Source organism: Pithys albifrons, chromosome 7, assembly GCF_047495875.1.
Source record: "Pithys albifrons albifrons isolate INPA30051 chromosome 7, PitAlb_v1, whole genome shotgun sequence".
NCBI lineage: Eukaryota > Metazoa > Chordata > Aves > Passeriformes > Thamnophilidae > Pithys > Pithys albifrons.
Window position 1 is genome coordinate 41,676,898 of NC_092464.1, and position 18,338 is coordinate 41,695,235.

General features: G+C 38.7%; 1 protein-coding gene across 3 annotated transcripts in view; it reads right to left on the reverse strand.

The window, feature by feature from the left end:
• Positions 1 to 477: 477 nt before the first annotated feature.
• Positions 478 to 18,338, reverse strand: part of GADL1 (glutamate decarboxylase like 1) — a 124,499-nt gene continuing 106,638 nt past the window's right edge. For all 3 annotated transcript variants that reach the window (XM_071561132.1, XM_071561134.1, XM_071561133.1), the window contains one exon: positions 478 to 3,276. In XM_071561132.1, the coding sequence (XP_071417233.1) occupies positions 3,097 to 3,276 (180 nt within the window). In that variant the 3' untranslated portion in view covers positions 478 to 3,096. The remainder of the gene's footprint in view (positions 3,277 to 18,338) is intronic.

An 18,338-nucleotide genomic window follows, 5' to 3' on the forward strand; every position in this document is an offset into this window, starting at 1 on the left:
AATCTAGTAATCTATAACAGAAACTCATGATATAAGTCCCTACTGGGTCTTAGGCATGCTGATTTATAAGAGTAATTTTGCACATGAACCCATCAAAAGATGCCCAAAGTTCTCCCAAGATGCAGCCATGCAACTAAGAGCAAAAGCTGCTTCAACATCCCTTCGGTCTAAATATTTCTTTCCTTGTCTATTGAAAAAATAATTAGGAGGAGACACAAGAAATCAGTCAACCAATGGATCAGGTTCTACACTGATTTATGCATGTACCTTACTACTTCCAGAAGTTGGTTTAGCATCCTGAGAGATGACACTTGTCAGTAACCAGGAGGGAGTTTATGGGCCAACCTCAACTAGCTAGAACAGAAAAAAAAATATTAAATGCATTTCTCCGCAGACAGCTTCTGCATTTGAAAGCAAGAGTAAGATAAATTGTGGCATGTTTTCATCCAAAACATTTATTAAGGATGATATGGGCACAGCACACAGATAAACCACATCCTGAAGCAGGGTTAAACTAGGTTTCACATTTGAAAGCTGAAGTGCTATCTATCTGCAGTGCTGATAGGTACCTTCTTTATATATATACCTCTACAGCTCCAGAGTGACAAATAACAAACACAGCCTGTATTTATAAGGATGACATTTACTTCACTTTTTATTAAAATCACCAGCTACAAAATAGACATTTTGTACATACTAGCCCTAAATAGCAACCATGAGAAAATTACATTAGTCCTGAAATGAAACCATTGTATTGTGCACCTGGGATGTGATAAAGGGTCAGAGATAATATAAAATATATGGAGATTAGATAAGGTATTCATATCACACTAGAAAGTTAACCTACAGCTTTGAAGAAATCAGTGCACATGTTGATCAGAGACCTGTTTTCTGCAAACATGAAAAAATCCCAGATTGCTCTCATTAAAAAATACTATAGCCACCGCTGCTACAGAAAGGAACTGTGTTACTTCAGTTTGACATGTGCCATAAGTGTCACAGTATCTGGAAACAGAGAAATGCACTAAGAATACAAAGAGAAACAAGACATCAACACTTTTGTGATAGTGATAGTGTCACAAAACACTGTGGACCAAATTCTTGGCTGATGAAAGGTGTCATAACTTCTTCATGAAACAAAAATAAACAAAACATCCTGACACTGTATTCTGTCTTTTCCTTCAAGATCAAAAAAAAAGAGGAGAAGAGGTAACAGTCTTGTCTCAGTCAGGGAGCAATAGCAAAGTCATCCCATCCACCCAGCACTGCTTGCGCATGCTGTACAACATCAGAGTGACTGGGGGGAGAAATAAGCTTTATGGACCCTGAATTCAGTCACAGGCTTTCCAAGATCATGATAGCTGGTACAGCCAGAAGACAAAGCAATAAATGAATGAGTGATTTGTGGGTATCAAAGTGCAAAATCCAGGGGCCACATTATGATACTCATTTTTATGTTACTGTCAATGTGGGTTTGCCTTAAAGTCCCATAGACCACTATGATAGCACAAGTGCATTCACTTCCAGGACACTGTTAAAGGCATTTATCAAGGTTGCAGGATGACTCTTGCTCCTAACTACTGCTCTGAAAGTGTAACATCCTTTGTTATTATGACTTTTTAAACTATTCCCACCATCACCTTGGAGATTGGAAGTAGGAATTTCATGCAATGTTGGATCCCAGTACAGTGTAGGAAATAAAAACAGCAAAGCATTGTGTTTACAGACAGCTTTCAGGACAGAAAACATTATAGCAGAAAGGTTCATATTGGTCAGTGCTTCCTTAAACACAGAATAAGGAGCAAACAACAAAACACTGAAATTAAATAGATGTGATTATAAGGTGAAAGACATGGTTATTTCCATTAATTTGCTGAAGAACTTCATCCTAAGAAATAAATTTCTATCATTATAAAATAGATCACTTTTAGAGAATAAAAACAGATGAAAGGTATACTCTAATTTTTAACACAAAGTGAAGAACTTAGTTTTGTAACCTACGATTGACCAAAAATGTTCAAGCTGTTCATATTTTAAAATCACAGGAAGACCTCCTCGGTTCACTACTACTGTAATTTCAGAGTCAAATTACAAACTATAGACTGACAGCATAAGATCAAGTCATGTCAAATTTGTAGTAAAATAGAAACAATGATAAATATGTAATTTTGCTATATTATTAATATATAGTCACCATGCATAAAAAATATTCATCTTTTAGGTAAATATATTTTTTCTCTGTTATAATTTTAAAGTGCATCTAAAAGCTTTTAAATAAATCTTTACACTTTAAAAATGGGAGAAGGTGAACAATAGTTCAGAAATGATAGGTAACTCTTGTTAACAAAGAGTTAAGAAGCTGTAGGTGTTATTCCATGTTATTCCACATTTTAAGCTGTGCTAAAGTGATGGTGCTATTTTGGGTGCGTGACACTGGCAAACACTGACTGGACCCAATGACTGTGTTTCCTAGAACCACAAAATCCTGAAGGTTAGAAGGGACCTTAGGTCACTTGGTTCAGCCTACTCAAAGCAGGGTTGATACTGGGCACTCAGGACTTCATACAAGAGGTTCCTGCAAACCTCCCAGTGGGGTGAGTGAACTGAGCCTCGTGCTACTGTCTGCCAGTGCTCACAGCGGAACACCTGGGCAATCCACTTAGTTAGGGCTCTTGAGGAACTCTTCACATAAGTTCAAAATTTCCAGTCTTATCAGTTTAATTACCAACCAAACTAAAAGAGAGAGTAGATAATTAACGAGCATCTTAAGGCTCACTGAGCTAAACCCAGTCCTAACTGCAATTTCAGAGGAATATTGCCTGCATACATAAGTGACCAATTTGAGCTACACTGAGCACAGGCACCCAGTAAATAGCTGCCTTCTCTGGAACATATATACCATTTTCAGAAGCACTCCCTTCTTGAGGAAACACTTCTCAGAATGGCAGCAAGGTGCTGCAAGCATCAGCCTATAAAATGACAAGTTTCCAAACTATTTGTCAAGCTTTTTACTACCTTTCACAAAATAGCACCAGAATGCTGCTGCCACTCTCCCTCCATAAATATCACACATGAGCAGCACCTGATGCTGTGGAGCTACAGCTCCAAGTCCTTAGCAAGAAGTTCAATTTCATCGAGCAAGAAGTCCATGTCCTCTCGGCTAACTTGAGGGCTGATCACCACCTGACGGAAAAAGTTGACTTTGCCTCGATGAGGTTGGTACCCAAGCATCATGCTGCCCTTCTTCATCATTCTCTCCTTAATTACAGGAGCAACCTGAAAGCAGAGACAAAAAAAAGGTTTATATCATACTCAGAAATATACCATATTTTGGCAGGAACTGTATTTTGTGACTTAAGAAGTTTTTTGAAAGTGTCTGTGTTTTGCACCCTATGCCTGTCTTCCCACAGCCTGCCCCAAGTAACAGCAAATCTCAGACCTGCAGGTTTAGAGGCAGAGTGCACTGAGACCCTCCAGTTCTGGGGCTTCTGAAAGAATCAGAGCAAGATCTAAACCCCTCAAAAGCCTGCTGGTGAGGCATTCACCTGTTGCATGGGAAAGACTGGGTTAAGGTCCCTAGCCTTCCTGATGTAGATAAAGGTTTGAAGCCAGGTTTGAACATCAGCCACAGCTGGTGAAAGGCAGGGTTTGTCTCCTTGTGCTAACTAGGCTAAGAATGACCTCTCCCTCAATGGCCCTTCTCCCACCACATCTGCAAAGCAGCTGCCCCTAGAGGACATCCTCAATTGAACTTCTGGGAAACAAGCTGTCAAAGAAGTCAGTGTGATGCAATATTAAGGAAGAAGGCTTGATATTGGAACTTGGGGTTTCGTCTCTTACATTTAGGAGTAAGTAGCATTTGGCTACACCACTCTATTTTGCATGGGATGAAATCTCATAGGTATCTCACTGCAGGAAAAAAAAAACATAACTGAGATTGGCAGAATCAGGTCCTTACAGCAGAGCACTTAATCTCATCCCAGCAGGGATGTTAACTTTAACCAATTAATCTTGGGCTTAATTTTAGGCATGTGGGTAGTTCTGCATTCTCGTGATTGAAATAGGTCATAAATTCAAATGAATTGCTGGACTAAGCACTCTGTTCCTTGGAAGACAGATATCAACAAATTCACAAAATAAGCAGTTTGACAGAAGTAGTATTTTTTAAAAGGTCTTGCATTTTAATATATTATTAAAGTGTTGACTATATTATATATTGAATATATAATATACATATTTAATATATTAGTAATAACACCAAGGTATTGCAGAAAAGTGTATTCCTTTTCTTCTTTTTGTGATGATTTGACTTTGAACCAAGAAACCTAACCTTGGTTTCTGCATTAATTTATTTCAGCTTTAAAAGTTTGTGCCAGACACTACCACCTGGTTGGCAAAAGAAAAATGATGATGCCAGCCTTACCTTAATAGATTTATTCTTATAGCATATATTAGTAGGCAAGTCCCATACAATTTGCTTAGATAGTAAGAGGTAAGGTTTTCAACACTAACAGCCTAGCTTTCCCATATCTCTTTAGTGGTACATATCTAAACTACCATTGTTTCCCAATATATGTCAAATTCAGAGGAGGAGCAGCTTAGTTTGTCTCTGATTTTGTTTTATCTTTGTGATAAACGTAGGTTGTTTATTTAGTATTTGATTTTTAAACTATGAGTGTGATGAAGTCACAATTCTAATTGAAGTCCATAGTGTGACATCAGTATAAATTGTTCTGTCTCAGGCTCACCATGAGCAGGTCACATCCTTGGTACTACAAGAGGTAACCCATCGTACCTGTGGCCTGAAATAACCATGACACCTTGACATCATAACCAAGAGGCATTGTGCTGAGCACCAAACACATACAGAAGAGAAAAAATTCCTCCACCTCTGTACTTGACAAGAACCCTCAAATGACTTCTGCACAAGCAATAAAGACACTACAAGTGCAAGGAGAGAAGCAAATTCTTCTTAATACACTTGCTCAGGCTCTTCTTTAAGATTCAAATCCCTATGGTAACTTTTAGCCTTTATTGATGTTCCATCAGAGATATTTCATCTTTTGTATCACGCTATTGATTTTCTTCATCTTAACACCTGGTGCTCCACAATCCATCACTGCAAAATGTGCAGTAGGACAAATGGAGACCGTGAAAGCAAAAACATTTATGGTTTTAGTAATTTGAGGACTGCAAATATACTGCATTTCAATAGGTCTTCTCTCGTGGAAAAGCAGAAAAACCTCACTTTCATGATCTCTTTTATTATTTCATTCATTCTTCATGCTAATGAAGCTGTCCTCTTAATTTGAAGAGTATGTGTCCCTTTTTAAAGGCAAAACAAGTACTTCCTAAATAAATAAAACAAAACAAAAAACTCATGAGCTTTTGAAAGGATTATTTTTGGAAATATTTTCCATCAAGTATTTAGCATGTTCTAATTGCTAAACTGGTACAGTCCAAGCTAACAAGATCCTATCCACTGAAAGGAGTAAGGAATAGAATCTAAGTTCAAATGTTTAAGTACATGTCTCACAAAAGAACAATTAAACAATACATGCCTGTTAAGGCTTGGACTTGAGGAGCACAGGGTGTGACTGCTAACAGAAGGGAAAGGCAGTTACCACTTTGCAGCAGAAAAATTAGACCTATAAGAAACTAACTGCCTAGTGAGGAGTTCAATGAGTTCAATTCCCACCGAAGTCAATGAGACCTGAGGATGCTCAAACATCAATGAGAGCTGCACAGCCCCGTTCAGGATAGGCTCCTCAGAAAGCAATTTAGTCAGAGGGAGATTGCTTTACCAGTCCAATTATTTTACTATGGAACTTACTTCAAATTGTAAATTTAATTCTTTTTGTGGCCCTTCAGTCAAGCAGTCTCAGAATTTTAAGTGTAATATATCCTAAAACCAAAGTTCTCTTCTCTCCTTTGCTCTCTTCACCTTTTCTCCACCCTGCTAGCCTTCCCTGCCAACCAATCATGGATACCGTTATTTCAAATGCTCACTACAGCAGCATAGTAGCTATCAGACAGGTTCTTCTCTACCTAGGAAGGTGGGGAGAAGGTGCCATGTGTGGAAGTCAATCCTGTAGCAGAGCTTCCCACATTGCACTTTGCAGCCAGAAATCCAGGGAACTTCTCTGCCTAAGGACCCATGGCTGCATCACACTCTCCCTGTGGAGACCTACACAGAGGCTGTAACAGCTCTACTTTCCTTACTACTAATAGCAGATTTTTTTTTAATTAGACAAAAATTACAGAGTAGTTTAGCTCCTTCTCTTCCCTACCTGAGTGACAGGATAATCTCTTCTCTTACTCTCAACCAGCACTTAGCCACACTTGAAACAACAAAAAGTTTTAGTCCTAATGTTTAAACTGTTTCTATCAAGAGTCCAGACCACAGCTGGCCTTCATATATATTTACACCAAAGATGCCAAAGTTCCTTTCCAGCACAGAACCATGCAATAAGTAGACAGAAGCAGCTTGGACACTACAGCTAAAATACCTAGTGCACCAGGGAGATGAGCAGAGCAACATATCTCCCTCTCCATAACTCAAGTATCCTAGAGAAAAGTGATTCTGCACAGTCATACCACAGGGCAATACCTTAAAACCATGGATCCAACTAATTGACTCATCAATGGCACTAATGAAAGTTTCTCCTATACTTTTAGAATTCCCATCAGGCTCAGCACATGACAGCATAACACACTTCAGCACTCACCGTTAAAGACTGACTCGGCAAAAGAACTGGGTGCATTCTCAGCAGGAGAATCACATACCTAGTTGTCACCGAGAGCTAGTTCCCAAGTTTGGACAATAAAAATCTTTTCAGAGGACTTGATGAAGCACCTATTTGAGAGAATTTCTTCTTCTTCCAGCTAACAAGGCCTCCAGAACAATTCTTAAAGTGGTCAAGCTCTGTAAGACTGATTCTTAAGCTAAAAACAACCTCCTGGCACACGGGTTTCTTGTGTAAAGAGAAATCTCCAGAGCACCTCTGTTAAATAGGTGGTGGTCCCACTCCATTAGTCAGGGCACAGTATTATGCTTTGGTATTCATTTACCATTAACTGCCTCTTCTTGAACAATATGGACATTGTAACAAGAATTGGCTTGTAAAGGTTATTCTAAAAGCAAAATAATAAAAAAGTCATAATAAGGTAACCAGGTGCCTAACTTTTTTAAATCACATAACCCCATTGACTTCTAAAATACATACCCCACTATCATCAGTTCAAGTCATAAACTTAGTCCAAAACAGCAGGTACGTTCTAATGTGAAGAAACAGAAGAGAGTAATGTACCTCTTTTGTTCATATGAGGCAAACATATTGAGCCCTCAATCCCACCTGCACTAGGTGCTTCTGGGTAGGGATAGCCCAATAAGTTGTCCTAAAGAGAAGCAGAACTTCCCAAAAAATATGCTACCCTGTTCATTTTGCTGAAACAAAGAAATCAGCACCTACTGGTTTTAATTAGCCACTTATTTTTCTGCACTAACATTGGCTCTGACAATTGCAATTAACAGATGTGCTGAAAGTGCAAGAAAGCTAGGGGTGGACAACTGCAGAAGAGCTTGCTGATAATGGAAGACCATGTCAACCTTGATTATAAGATTCTTTCTCCATGCCCCCCTTTAATCTGTAAATTATTTCCTCTTAAAGTTAATGCAGCATTTTCAAACTGGGTTCCACCAATATAATAAAAAATTATATTCTATGCCCCGACACTGTACCTCTGCTACCTGAATACTACCTGTGCTGCCATCCTTCTCACAGACTCCAGCTGGATAGTCTAGACATTCCTGATGTTATGTAACACACCATTTTTTTGCAAGCTAGAGCAACATTCTGTAAATCTTTTATTTAAACACTAAGGCAAAAGGAATGTTGCAAAACACTAAGGCAAAAGGAGTTACAAAATTGCTAACAATGCTGGACAAAAATATTCTGTTAAGCAATAAATTTATGAAAATATATCGCTTCAGGGAGAAAAAAGAATTGTGAATTTGACAAATAGCCTAAGATAGCATTAGTCAGAAAAATAAAGAAAACAGAGAAACCTAAAGTTTTTCTAAACTTTGAAAACAAAAATATTTTGAGCATTTGTTTTAAAACATTGTTTTCAATTGAAACTTAAAGTTCAATTGGAAATTGACCCATTTTTATTGCAGCCAGTAGAAAAGAACAGAGGAAATTCAAACTAAGCAAATTGCTACATTTTAGTTTGCCTGAAAACAAAAATTCTTTCTGGTCAACTAAAACAAAGAATTGCTTCCAGTTTCTCAATTGCTTAACTGAAACATCTGTAGAATTTTTGTCCCTCAGAAAAGACAGAAAGTATGAGAAAACTCATGAGACTGTCTCTCCTGTTGGCAAAACCTGTCTGGACATTCCCTGTGAACAGCTTTGAGTGGTGTGGATGACTCTAAATGTGCTAGCCCAGCAAGTACTACAAAGACAGAATGCCTACAAAAACTGGTGTTAATACTGGCAACTGCTATCAGAAACATTTTTTCCAAATCTTTTGAACAGTTCCCAGGTCACTGAGCATCTATGCAACATAAAGCTAAAGAGCTATTCCAGCTGCTGGCAGCTGCTCCCAGTCACCAGACCCCACTCTGCTTCTCCTGATATTAATTTCCAAATTGCCATGGACTTCAATGGAAATAGAATGCAATTATCTAAATTTCGTTCTATGTATCTGCTTCAGGTGGCAGTTTGCAAACAACCCTCAGCTTTTACTAAAGAAAGCCACACTCACAGTAAATCAATAACCTTTCTAGGGATCCACAAAAGCAGGCTAGACAGTGCTGGAAGGACAGGAGCATGTTAGCAGCTCAAACGATTTCTCTTCCTCAAACACAGCCTTGATTAAATTTTCCAAGGTACAGCTTACTGCCCTAGAAATTGGCTGAAGATTTGCAGCTAGAGGACAGAAAAAACTACCCTTTTAACAAAATGGAAGGATCACATTCTCATGATTTCATAGATATGGAAAACACATTCTGTTTTCTGGTCTTAATTATTTCCTTCAATGATGACAAGGTTATACAGAACAGCCTCATCTGAACAAAAAAATCTATTTTAGCTCCCCCAGAAGGAGCAAACTTTCATTTGGAAGTTCATGATTGTTACTTAAAAGGCAACTTACTGTCTATTCAAAGTCTGACAAGTTATGCTTCCTGCTAGAAATGATCAGTTCAGATTCATGTATATTCATGAGAATAACTACTGTACAACAATTGCCATCAAAACAAAAAGTAAATAAAATGCCAGTTCATTTGGTATTTGAACACAATTTTAAGCTTTTACATATGGGCTATTCTTTCAGTGGGTCTTTACAGCATCATTTCTTATCTTGCTTAAATGATAGAACAGTGGTTTGAAGGACTGGATACAGACTCGACAAATAGGGCTGGTCTCAAATTCTGCCAGAGCCTGTTTGGACAAATTACTACATCTCTTTTGAGCAACATGTTTCTTTTTCCTTCAGGGCAGTGCAGTCTTTGTGGGCTCCTACATCATACATTGTTGAGGGTTGATCTCTTCTCCCAAGAAACAAGCAACAGAAAAAGAGAAAATGGCTTTAAGTTGCATCAGAGGTTTAGGTGGGACATTAAAGAAAATTGCTTTACTGAATGGGTTGTTGAGCATCTGAAGAGGTTGCCCAGGGAAGTGGTTGAATCACTATGCCTGATGCTATTTAAGAGCCCTGTGGATGTGGCACTTAGGAACATGGTTTAGTGGTGGACTTGACAGTGCTGGGTTAATGGCTGGACTCAATGATCTAAAAGATCTTTCCAAACCTAAATGAATCTATGATTCTATCCGTTGTAATTGGCCTTGATACAGATGTACAGAACACTTACAAGGTATTATATATATATTAAATAATTCATGTGTCAAATAGGTCTCACAAACCCCTGGTACAACATAGCTGCTGCATTGCCTAGAGTGGTTAGAGAAGATAAGTTTGACATCAATGATACCAGTAATTATTAAGTAAGAACAGTAGCTGGCATTTTAATATTGATCATTGGATGCAATACAAGTTACCAAAACACATTTCTTGGTTGGCTGTAATCACAAAAGTAGCTAAATACTACAAATATTTGGAAGTAATAATGCTTTCAACATATTTTACATCGAGAAATTACATTCCCCACTGTTAAATATCCTTTCTTGCTTTTTGCTGCAACATCAGTTGCTGGCTTTGAAACAACAGGCTTTTTTGCTTTTGGTGATAATTAAAAACAAACTCAGACCATTTGTCAGCTGTCACACCAACCGGGACAATTGAAATACCAAATATTTGCACACCCAATCACAGCTTTGTTCCTGTAGCCAAGGCACTCTGTAAAACCCAAACATGTTTTTCTTTTGTCTAGAATTTGTTCTGGGCCCGCATCCCTACACCGCTAATACATTATTGCTGTGCACTATTGCGCCAGCACTCCCCTTGTGCCACACCAGGCAACAAAAGCAGAAATAAGTGCATTTGTCTAAATAGCAGTAACCACTTCCACATTCTTCAGAACAATTCACATATCGAAGGAGAACAGATGCTGTTATATTTTTATACCAATACCAGCATTCTCTGTGCTCCTTCAGCTCACACTCAGGGCTGCACAGTATGTCTACACTACAGTGGTAGTGTAGTGATGTGACTGGACATCATCTGCCCATCCACTGCCTTTTGCCAGAAGACACATTTATGAACCCCACAAATCACTGTAAATTACCTGAATAATAGGAGATGGTGGGTTGGCTTTGGATTTTGATTGTCTTAAATTACTTCTTTAGTTGCTCATTTATGCAAGAAAAAATAGCCTTCAGATAAAGGCTTTTGCACACACGGTATTGGCCTCTGAAAAGGAGGAGCCAGGACAGACAGCCCCCAGAACAGAATCAGCACTTACAAGTTTGTATGCAATTTTATTTACAGCTGAAAAGTACATTGGTGAATAACGTGATTTTCCAGGGGTACAGTCCCATGTCTCCTTCTGCCTAAGCATACATAACACACATGGAATTCCTATTATTTTTCTGTTGTTTCTGTGTTGCTTTACCAAGGTCTTATTAACAAGCCATATGGAATGTGTAGGCATTAAGAAAACTCCAGAGGCTAGCACATAACACTTTGAATCCAGCATTCTGATCTATTTAAAAAAGAGTTGAGCACCGCTAGTTTTATAAAAATAATTATTTAAAAATCTTTCATAGCATACACAAGGTCCTCCTGTGCACCATTTTATTAAGTTCCCATTTTAGTGACTAGGTTTTCCAATCTCTCAACCCTGCCAAAGCTCCCCTTCTCCAGCTAGAATGAAAGGGTAGCTTGCCATCTTGAAGATAACTAACAAAAAAACCCCTGCCTTTTTCAGTTTGTTTGCCCAGGGATGAGCTTTGAGTTTAGTCCATTGAGGGAATAAAGAAATCACAGTGCAGTGTGAATGTGTGGGGCTGAGAGGAACAGTTGGTGATAGAATAATACTACATTATGTGGTGATACAAGTTCAAAAATGTGACATGCATCTAGAATAGGAAAAGGAATGTCACTTCAGAAACTTGGAATGATTCCCAACTGCTAAGATTTTACTATTTGCACAAGTCAGCTTCTGGCATAAGGTAGCAGCACCTTCTGTATTTGCATTACAGTAAGAAGTAAAGAAGAGTAATGCATCTTTGTTTATATTCTTTAACCAGATCTAAAGAAAACTGAGTATTTCAACAAAAGTAGATACCTTTGTCTGGTTTTTTTTCTCCCTAAAAACATCATACTGACTTTCTCAGATGCTTCTCACAATTTCCTGGGGAGCATGAGGGGATGGTGTCTGTCAGGACCCAGACTGCTAACACAAAAACAAGGTGGTTGTTTAACCTGATCACCCAATTTAACAAAGAAAATTATCCTATTTGTCTCTCCACACAGTGAAATAAAAGAGCAATAATAACCATCAATTATTAACATTGCTATCTTACCTGAGACTCATTTACATAAAGTTGATATGGCTAAGAAATAAAGGCCCCCAAACCCTACTACATGGAGCCCTATCAAACTCAACGCAACACTTTTCTCATGTACATCTTGCCTCAGGACAGTGTTCACTCCAGCTCAGCCTTGCTCTTCCCCTCATTCCCAGTGAGCATGTTTTCCTCTTTTTTAATCCCCAGCTTAAATCAAACATATGTTACAAACCTCTGTAATTCATGCATGGACAATCAGGAAACTGAAAGAATAAAGCAGGATCTCTAGGGTTTCTATATGTAAATTTTAATGCAATCTGAAAGGGTGAAAAATGAAAGGAAAATAATGACTTGTACATAAAAGTATTTGTAAACTGAAGAGCTAAAATATAGGTAATTATGATTAATAACAGTCTTAGGTAAATTGAACTAGACCACAGTCAATCCCTAGACAATTTAAGTTCAGTTGAAGGGAAAACAGCAAACTGGGTTCAAAATTTAGAATCCATTTTGCAAGGATTTGCAACCTCAAAGGAATACATGGAATAAAAAATTTGCTAACTTGGGGCCTACCCTACACTCCTGTAGATACGGCTCAGTATTCAGAGGCACAGAGGAAATGCTCTAATCCTGTATACCAAATTGCTTTGGGAACCTTATTTTTTAACCAGGCTGACCAGGTATTCACTCTGGACCACGAAAAATGCCACAATTTCCCTTAGTGCCACTTCTACCTATAAATCACATATAATTAGAAAGAAAATAAAAGCAGGGTGAAATACTTGCATATTTTTGCCAGGTTTCTGCACCAACATAGATACTCTTATGAGAGAAAGAGAGAGAACAAAACAATCTTTAGATCTTTGAAAGGAATTATGATCTGCTCTATAAAACTCATCAATTAACATCTTCTAGATTCCATTTCCTTTACTGAAATAATTCTGCAGAACTCAATAAATACAAAAAAAATTCCTCCTATTTATAAACTCTCTGATTGGTCAGTGTGTCTGGAAAAGATTGTCTGCATTCATCATTTACCTACAGACCTCTGCCGATGAAGTACAGGGAGTTTTGTAACTAAATTCACCTCTGATAGAGTTAGATTAACCCAGGTTTCCTTATAAACCTTAAATTTGAAAGGAAGTCTAAATATCTGCTGAATGGATATCAGTCTCTTTTACTGCTTTTAGAGGAACTCTTCTCAGTTATAAGAAATTTTGTTAGACTTGTAGATATTTCTGACCACACTGACCCCTTTGGAGAGTAACAAGAAATCCTTCCCTTGTAGGCATGAAAAAGAAACATATTCCATCTCATTCCTTTTGAAACGCCTACAGTTGGAAAGGAAGGTGTGCTTAAATATCTGAAGCACAAAATGAAATCCGAAGTCCTGGAAAGAACTCTGCATCTCGCTACACATGAAGGAGCAGAATTTCCTCCCACTCATCCTCACAAATATTTTTGACACCACTCACAACATCACGCAAATATAAAGCCTGCTTAATTGAGCAGATGATGCAAGCTATACACTTGTTCTGTGGCATTACTAGTAATTGATTTTTTCTGAATGTCTTTGAAATTTCTTATCAAGCAACAGCAAGGAAGGGCAAGTTTTACATGAAGAAAGGACAGTTTAGGGCTGCATCCTTTTTTCCAACTATTTGCAAATTCAATGTTTACCTTCAGTTTCTTAAAGAAGTGCTTGATGCAGCAGGAGGGAAGTGCATCTCCCCCTCTCCTCGTGCTGAAGTTGGTGACAGCAAGCAGAAGAGTGCTAATGTAGTAAGCAGATACTCATTTAGGTGGAGGCAAGCTTAAGATTTATTGACCTGAGAGCAAGAGGTCAATATTTATTCAGAGAACAATAAATCTTGATACTTCATTCTAACGAATGTTAATACAATGTATTATTAAATTAATCCATTAAAGCTAATTAGATTGGGTGTCCACATGAGCCTTGTTGCCAATAGTCATTAGTATTGCCATTGATCTTGATTGCTGTGCTTTGATAATTAATCATATAATATCCAATAAAATTGAATATATGGAAAAAGAAATACTTGTTTTTCTCTGCCATGATTATATGATTGTACATTTCATTGTGTTCTTCTGTCATGTTGCTGTAGACTTTCCTTACATTCTTCTGCCAGGACCAGCACAGCTAAGGAATCCAAAGCTCTCTTTGAACTACACCATTTTTTAAACTTTCTCATTTTTCTTACAAATCTGATTCTGTTAAAGCCACATCCATCCACTATTCATGCACTAGGCAGGTAAGGAGTAGGGACACAAATCAGTAAGTGCTTGCTGTTAGAGAAAAGAAAAAGAGAAAAGGAAGGAGTCATACTCCTAAGAATAAGTGAAAAATTCCTTCTAATTTGGACTTTCACCCTGCTTTCTATCCTCACATTTTAATGTGCTTCATAGATAAGAGGAAATACTATTATCTCCACCTTAATCTGAAAGGAACTGAGGCACACAGAAGGGAAATAATGACCAAGATCTTAATCACAACTCTATGCCAAAACTAGACATCAGTCAGGTACATTACTGAATTAGTGAGCAGGACAGGGTATTTTTAGTGTAAATTTGCCTTACAATTACTCTTGTAGAATACATCCAAAGTTACCCCACTTGGGTCAAACAGTTTTCCTTTCTGGAGGAACCACAGCTGAACTGCAGCATCAGGATGCAATGCAGAGAGCCCCCCTTGCACTGGAGATGTTGGCTTCTCCAGTGGTTAGCATTCCGTGAACTCCCAGAGCACACCTAGGGCTGCCAACTGGTGGGAGCTTCACTGATGGTGAAACTTAGTGGGGACACGAGGGATCCCAGAAAATCAAATACTGGTCACTCCATCTTCTTTATACCACACCCCTCAGTAATACAGACTGCAATTTCCCAAGTTCCAGCTCTGTATATTGACTTACATTGATCCTTGACAGTATTTTTCCTTCAGGACCTGCACTGTTTACAGACTGTAGTTGCTTATTTTTGTAAGAGTCTCACACATAAGGGGGAGTAACAGCTTGAGAGGAAGTATTAGGTGCATTGAAGTGTACAACATGTGTTACCCAGAGACACAGCCTACAACACTGAAGAAAAAAATGTGGAAAGTAGGATTCAACTCCCATCGTTTTGGCAGTCTAAAAGTTAGACATCCAGCCCAAGAAAGTCTTCTAGGCTTTGATTTTAATTAACAGAGAAAAAGAGGCACCTCTAGAGAATTATTCACCTCATCTCAGAGTAAGATAGGCCCTAAGATAGATGGATTCAGTTTTGGAAAGCTTCTCTCCTCCTCCATGGACTTCAATAAAAGACCTCTGCCTAAGTTTTAGATGGCTAAAGCAATGTAAGATGAAGCCCATGCAGCCAGTTTATCTTGAATCAAAAATATTTAGAATCCGCATTCCTCTGGTGTTTCTAGGGTATGGAACTGCTGGATAGGCCCAGAAGCTGCACTGGACCCAGCACAGAAAGAGGATATCCAGAGTACACGCAGAATCAAGGGGAACTAAGTGCTCCTCCATGACTAATGTGGTGAATGTGCATGAGGTGATGTGGTAAGGGCTAACCACAGAGAACACAAAGAATCAGCAAAGACCAAAGAAAGAACACACAAAGGAACCCAAATAACCTGATCACTGAAATCGGAGAACATCATATTTACTATTCCTCTGACCATCAGAAAAGGATATTTGCCCCTAGTGTGGAACATACAAAGAGAAATAAATGAAAAACTCTCACAGGAATGCGAGGTGAGGGGTACAGTATTTCCTATGGGATGCAAAGGGAAGCAAATTACAGAACTGTAGAAAAGATACCAAGTGATGCTTGGGTGAGGGACAAAAGGTGTGGACAGAGAGAGGTCAGGAGGATGGGGGAGGAACAAGCTAGGGAAAACCCCACACAGCACTACAGGCTGGGGGAAGAGTGGCTGTGTCCTGAGTTCAGCCACCTTCTGACATTGTACTGAATTGCCACTGCTCTGATGTCTTTTTTGTGACTCGTAATCCATGCCAAACCATGCTATGAATCTGTGATTTTCACTGAAATGCTAGGGACATGTTCTTTGAAACATTTTCTGTGTAGGAGAAATCATTTGCATTTGATCCCAAGAGCATCCCATTGGTCCAATAAATGCATACTGATCATTAGAAAACTCTCTTTGGGTTGGAGGTTCATCTGACATGAATGTGAAATGGAACTTCAGACATGAATTAAAGGCACATTTGTTTTTACCTCATTATCCTATCGTATGTTAAGTTCTCTAACATAAGAAACTTAAAATGCACAGAATGAGACAATGTGAGGCTTGCATTTCTATTGCCGTTTGAGAAAGAGCCATCTTTAACCAAGAACAGTTGTGAGAATACGTGCTAACGCTATACTGAGAGTGTGCCTCATGTCTCTTGACGCTATTTCCCTTCTACGTTCAGAGCCAGTTCTTACAAATTTAGCACATACAAATTATTTTTGTGCACTGCTGCCAAGCCGGCCATATGTACAAGCAAAGATCAATTTTTCAATTAAGCACAGATTATTTGCATGCATGTTACATCCATGCAAGTGTATATAATGCAGCTGTGGAGGACTAATTTAGAACAAAAGGAAGGGTTGCAGTGGACTCCTCCAAAAAAAACCCAAACACCAAAAACAAGCCAAATAAAAAGCTACATGTTGTACATGGCACAACCTCCAGCTCTCCAGCATGCTATGGAACAAATGACTCTCTGCATCTAGCATGGCTATAGGCTACGGCCCTCCTGCAAGCTTCAAACTGCTGTTATTATGCTTCCCTCAGATGATTCTCATTATAACTGGGATGAGTGCTGAGTTAAAAAGTCAGCATATGAATCATATCATCAACTCAGTTGTCTGGAATCTTGCTTTTCCACGCATTTCCTCATTGCTACATGGATCACCAGTGTAAAATATGTTGTAGCTGCATCAAATTTCCTTTTGCTCTTTTAACCCTGCAATTGCCTGTGAACAGATACTTATTTACTGTTATCCAGCTTCCTAACCTCTGATGATCTGTGCCTTCACTGGCTGCCTCACAGAAGTTGCAGAGTTACAAATATTTACACTGAAGTTAAATCCTAGGAGAATCTCTTTATCCAGGTTCTGGGATGAGGCCTCAGCATTGCATGCTGGTGTTGGGCTGAGAAAAAAGAAAACCAATCCAGACTGAAGCCATGACATTGCTCCATGCACCATCAGATCTCATCCATCTTTCCATACATGAAGGTGGGTCCACAGCACTGTGACTTTCACCATAGCCATCACCCACGGGACCTCCTCCCACACTGGAGCAGCTTGAGGAAGGACCTAAAGTGGCTCTGAGCACAAGTCACAAGACAGGCTTCTGCTCCCTTACTTACAGATGTACACAAAGTTCCTAGCTATTGATATTTGCTGCTCATGTGGCATCCTCCTTCTTTCAGCTGTTTATTTGAACAGCTATGCTGTGGTCTCTAACAGCTGTAGTGTAGTCCAGTGTGTTGTACAATGACATCTTACAGTCCTGCATGTTGTACGTTCCCCTTCTAAGCACTGCACCATTGATACATTCTAGCCACAGTCACTCTGCACAGTACTGTGCTGGATTTCCCCATGTCCCTAATCTGTCCAGGTCTATATATCACACTCCACTCTGAAATATTATACTTTGGTCTTTTTAGTAAAAGGTATATTTTTGACTGGTTCTTTTCAGTGGAATGTATTTCTCCAGTTACAGAATCCAAAATACATCTTGCAATCTCTCCCTTTGAAGCCAGTAGTATTCTCAAGGTGCAGGATTAGAGCAGGTTTTATAATTTCAGGGTTGGGAGTAGAGAAATGGTTTCTCATCGGTTTGTTTTTAATCTTACAAAATTCTGTAATCATATTTTCACTGTAGTGCTCCCCTTTTCCATTACTACCCTGTATTAATTGATGGTAATCAACCTGTACATTCAGAGACAAGCTTCAGACCAAGTGTTTTAAGAACTGGTATATTTGAATCTTTGTATTGTGAAAACAGCACTAATCCCACCTTGAAGCTATGGAATATTTGATGAATATTTCATGGTTGCACAGTCAGAAACACTTTTTTTGCGTTTATCAAACAACTGATTTAAAAATCACAGCTCTAACATGATACATTAATTTAGCAGAAACTCTACCTACCTTAATCTTTAAGATGATTCTACTAAGTGTATTAATCATTTGTGGACAGCACAAAAAAGCTTAAAAGCTTGTCAGGAAAAACAGTCAGCCTCGTGCTTTCATTTTCTACTGTCAGATGTGACTTTGGGAAGCAGAAGAGAGCGCACAACTTGGGCTGCTTTTGATCACCATCTAGTGTATGAATTGAAGAAC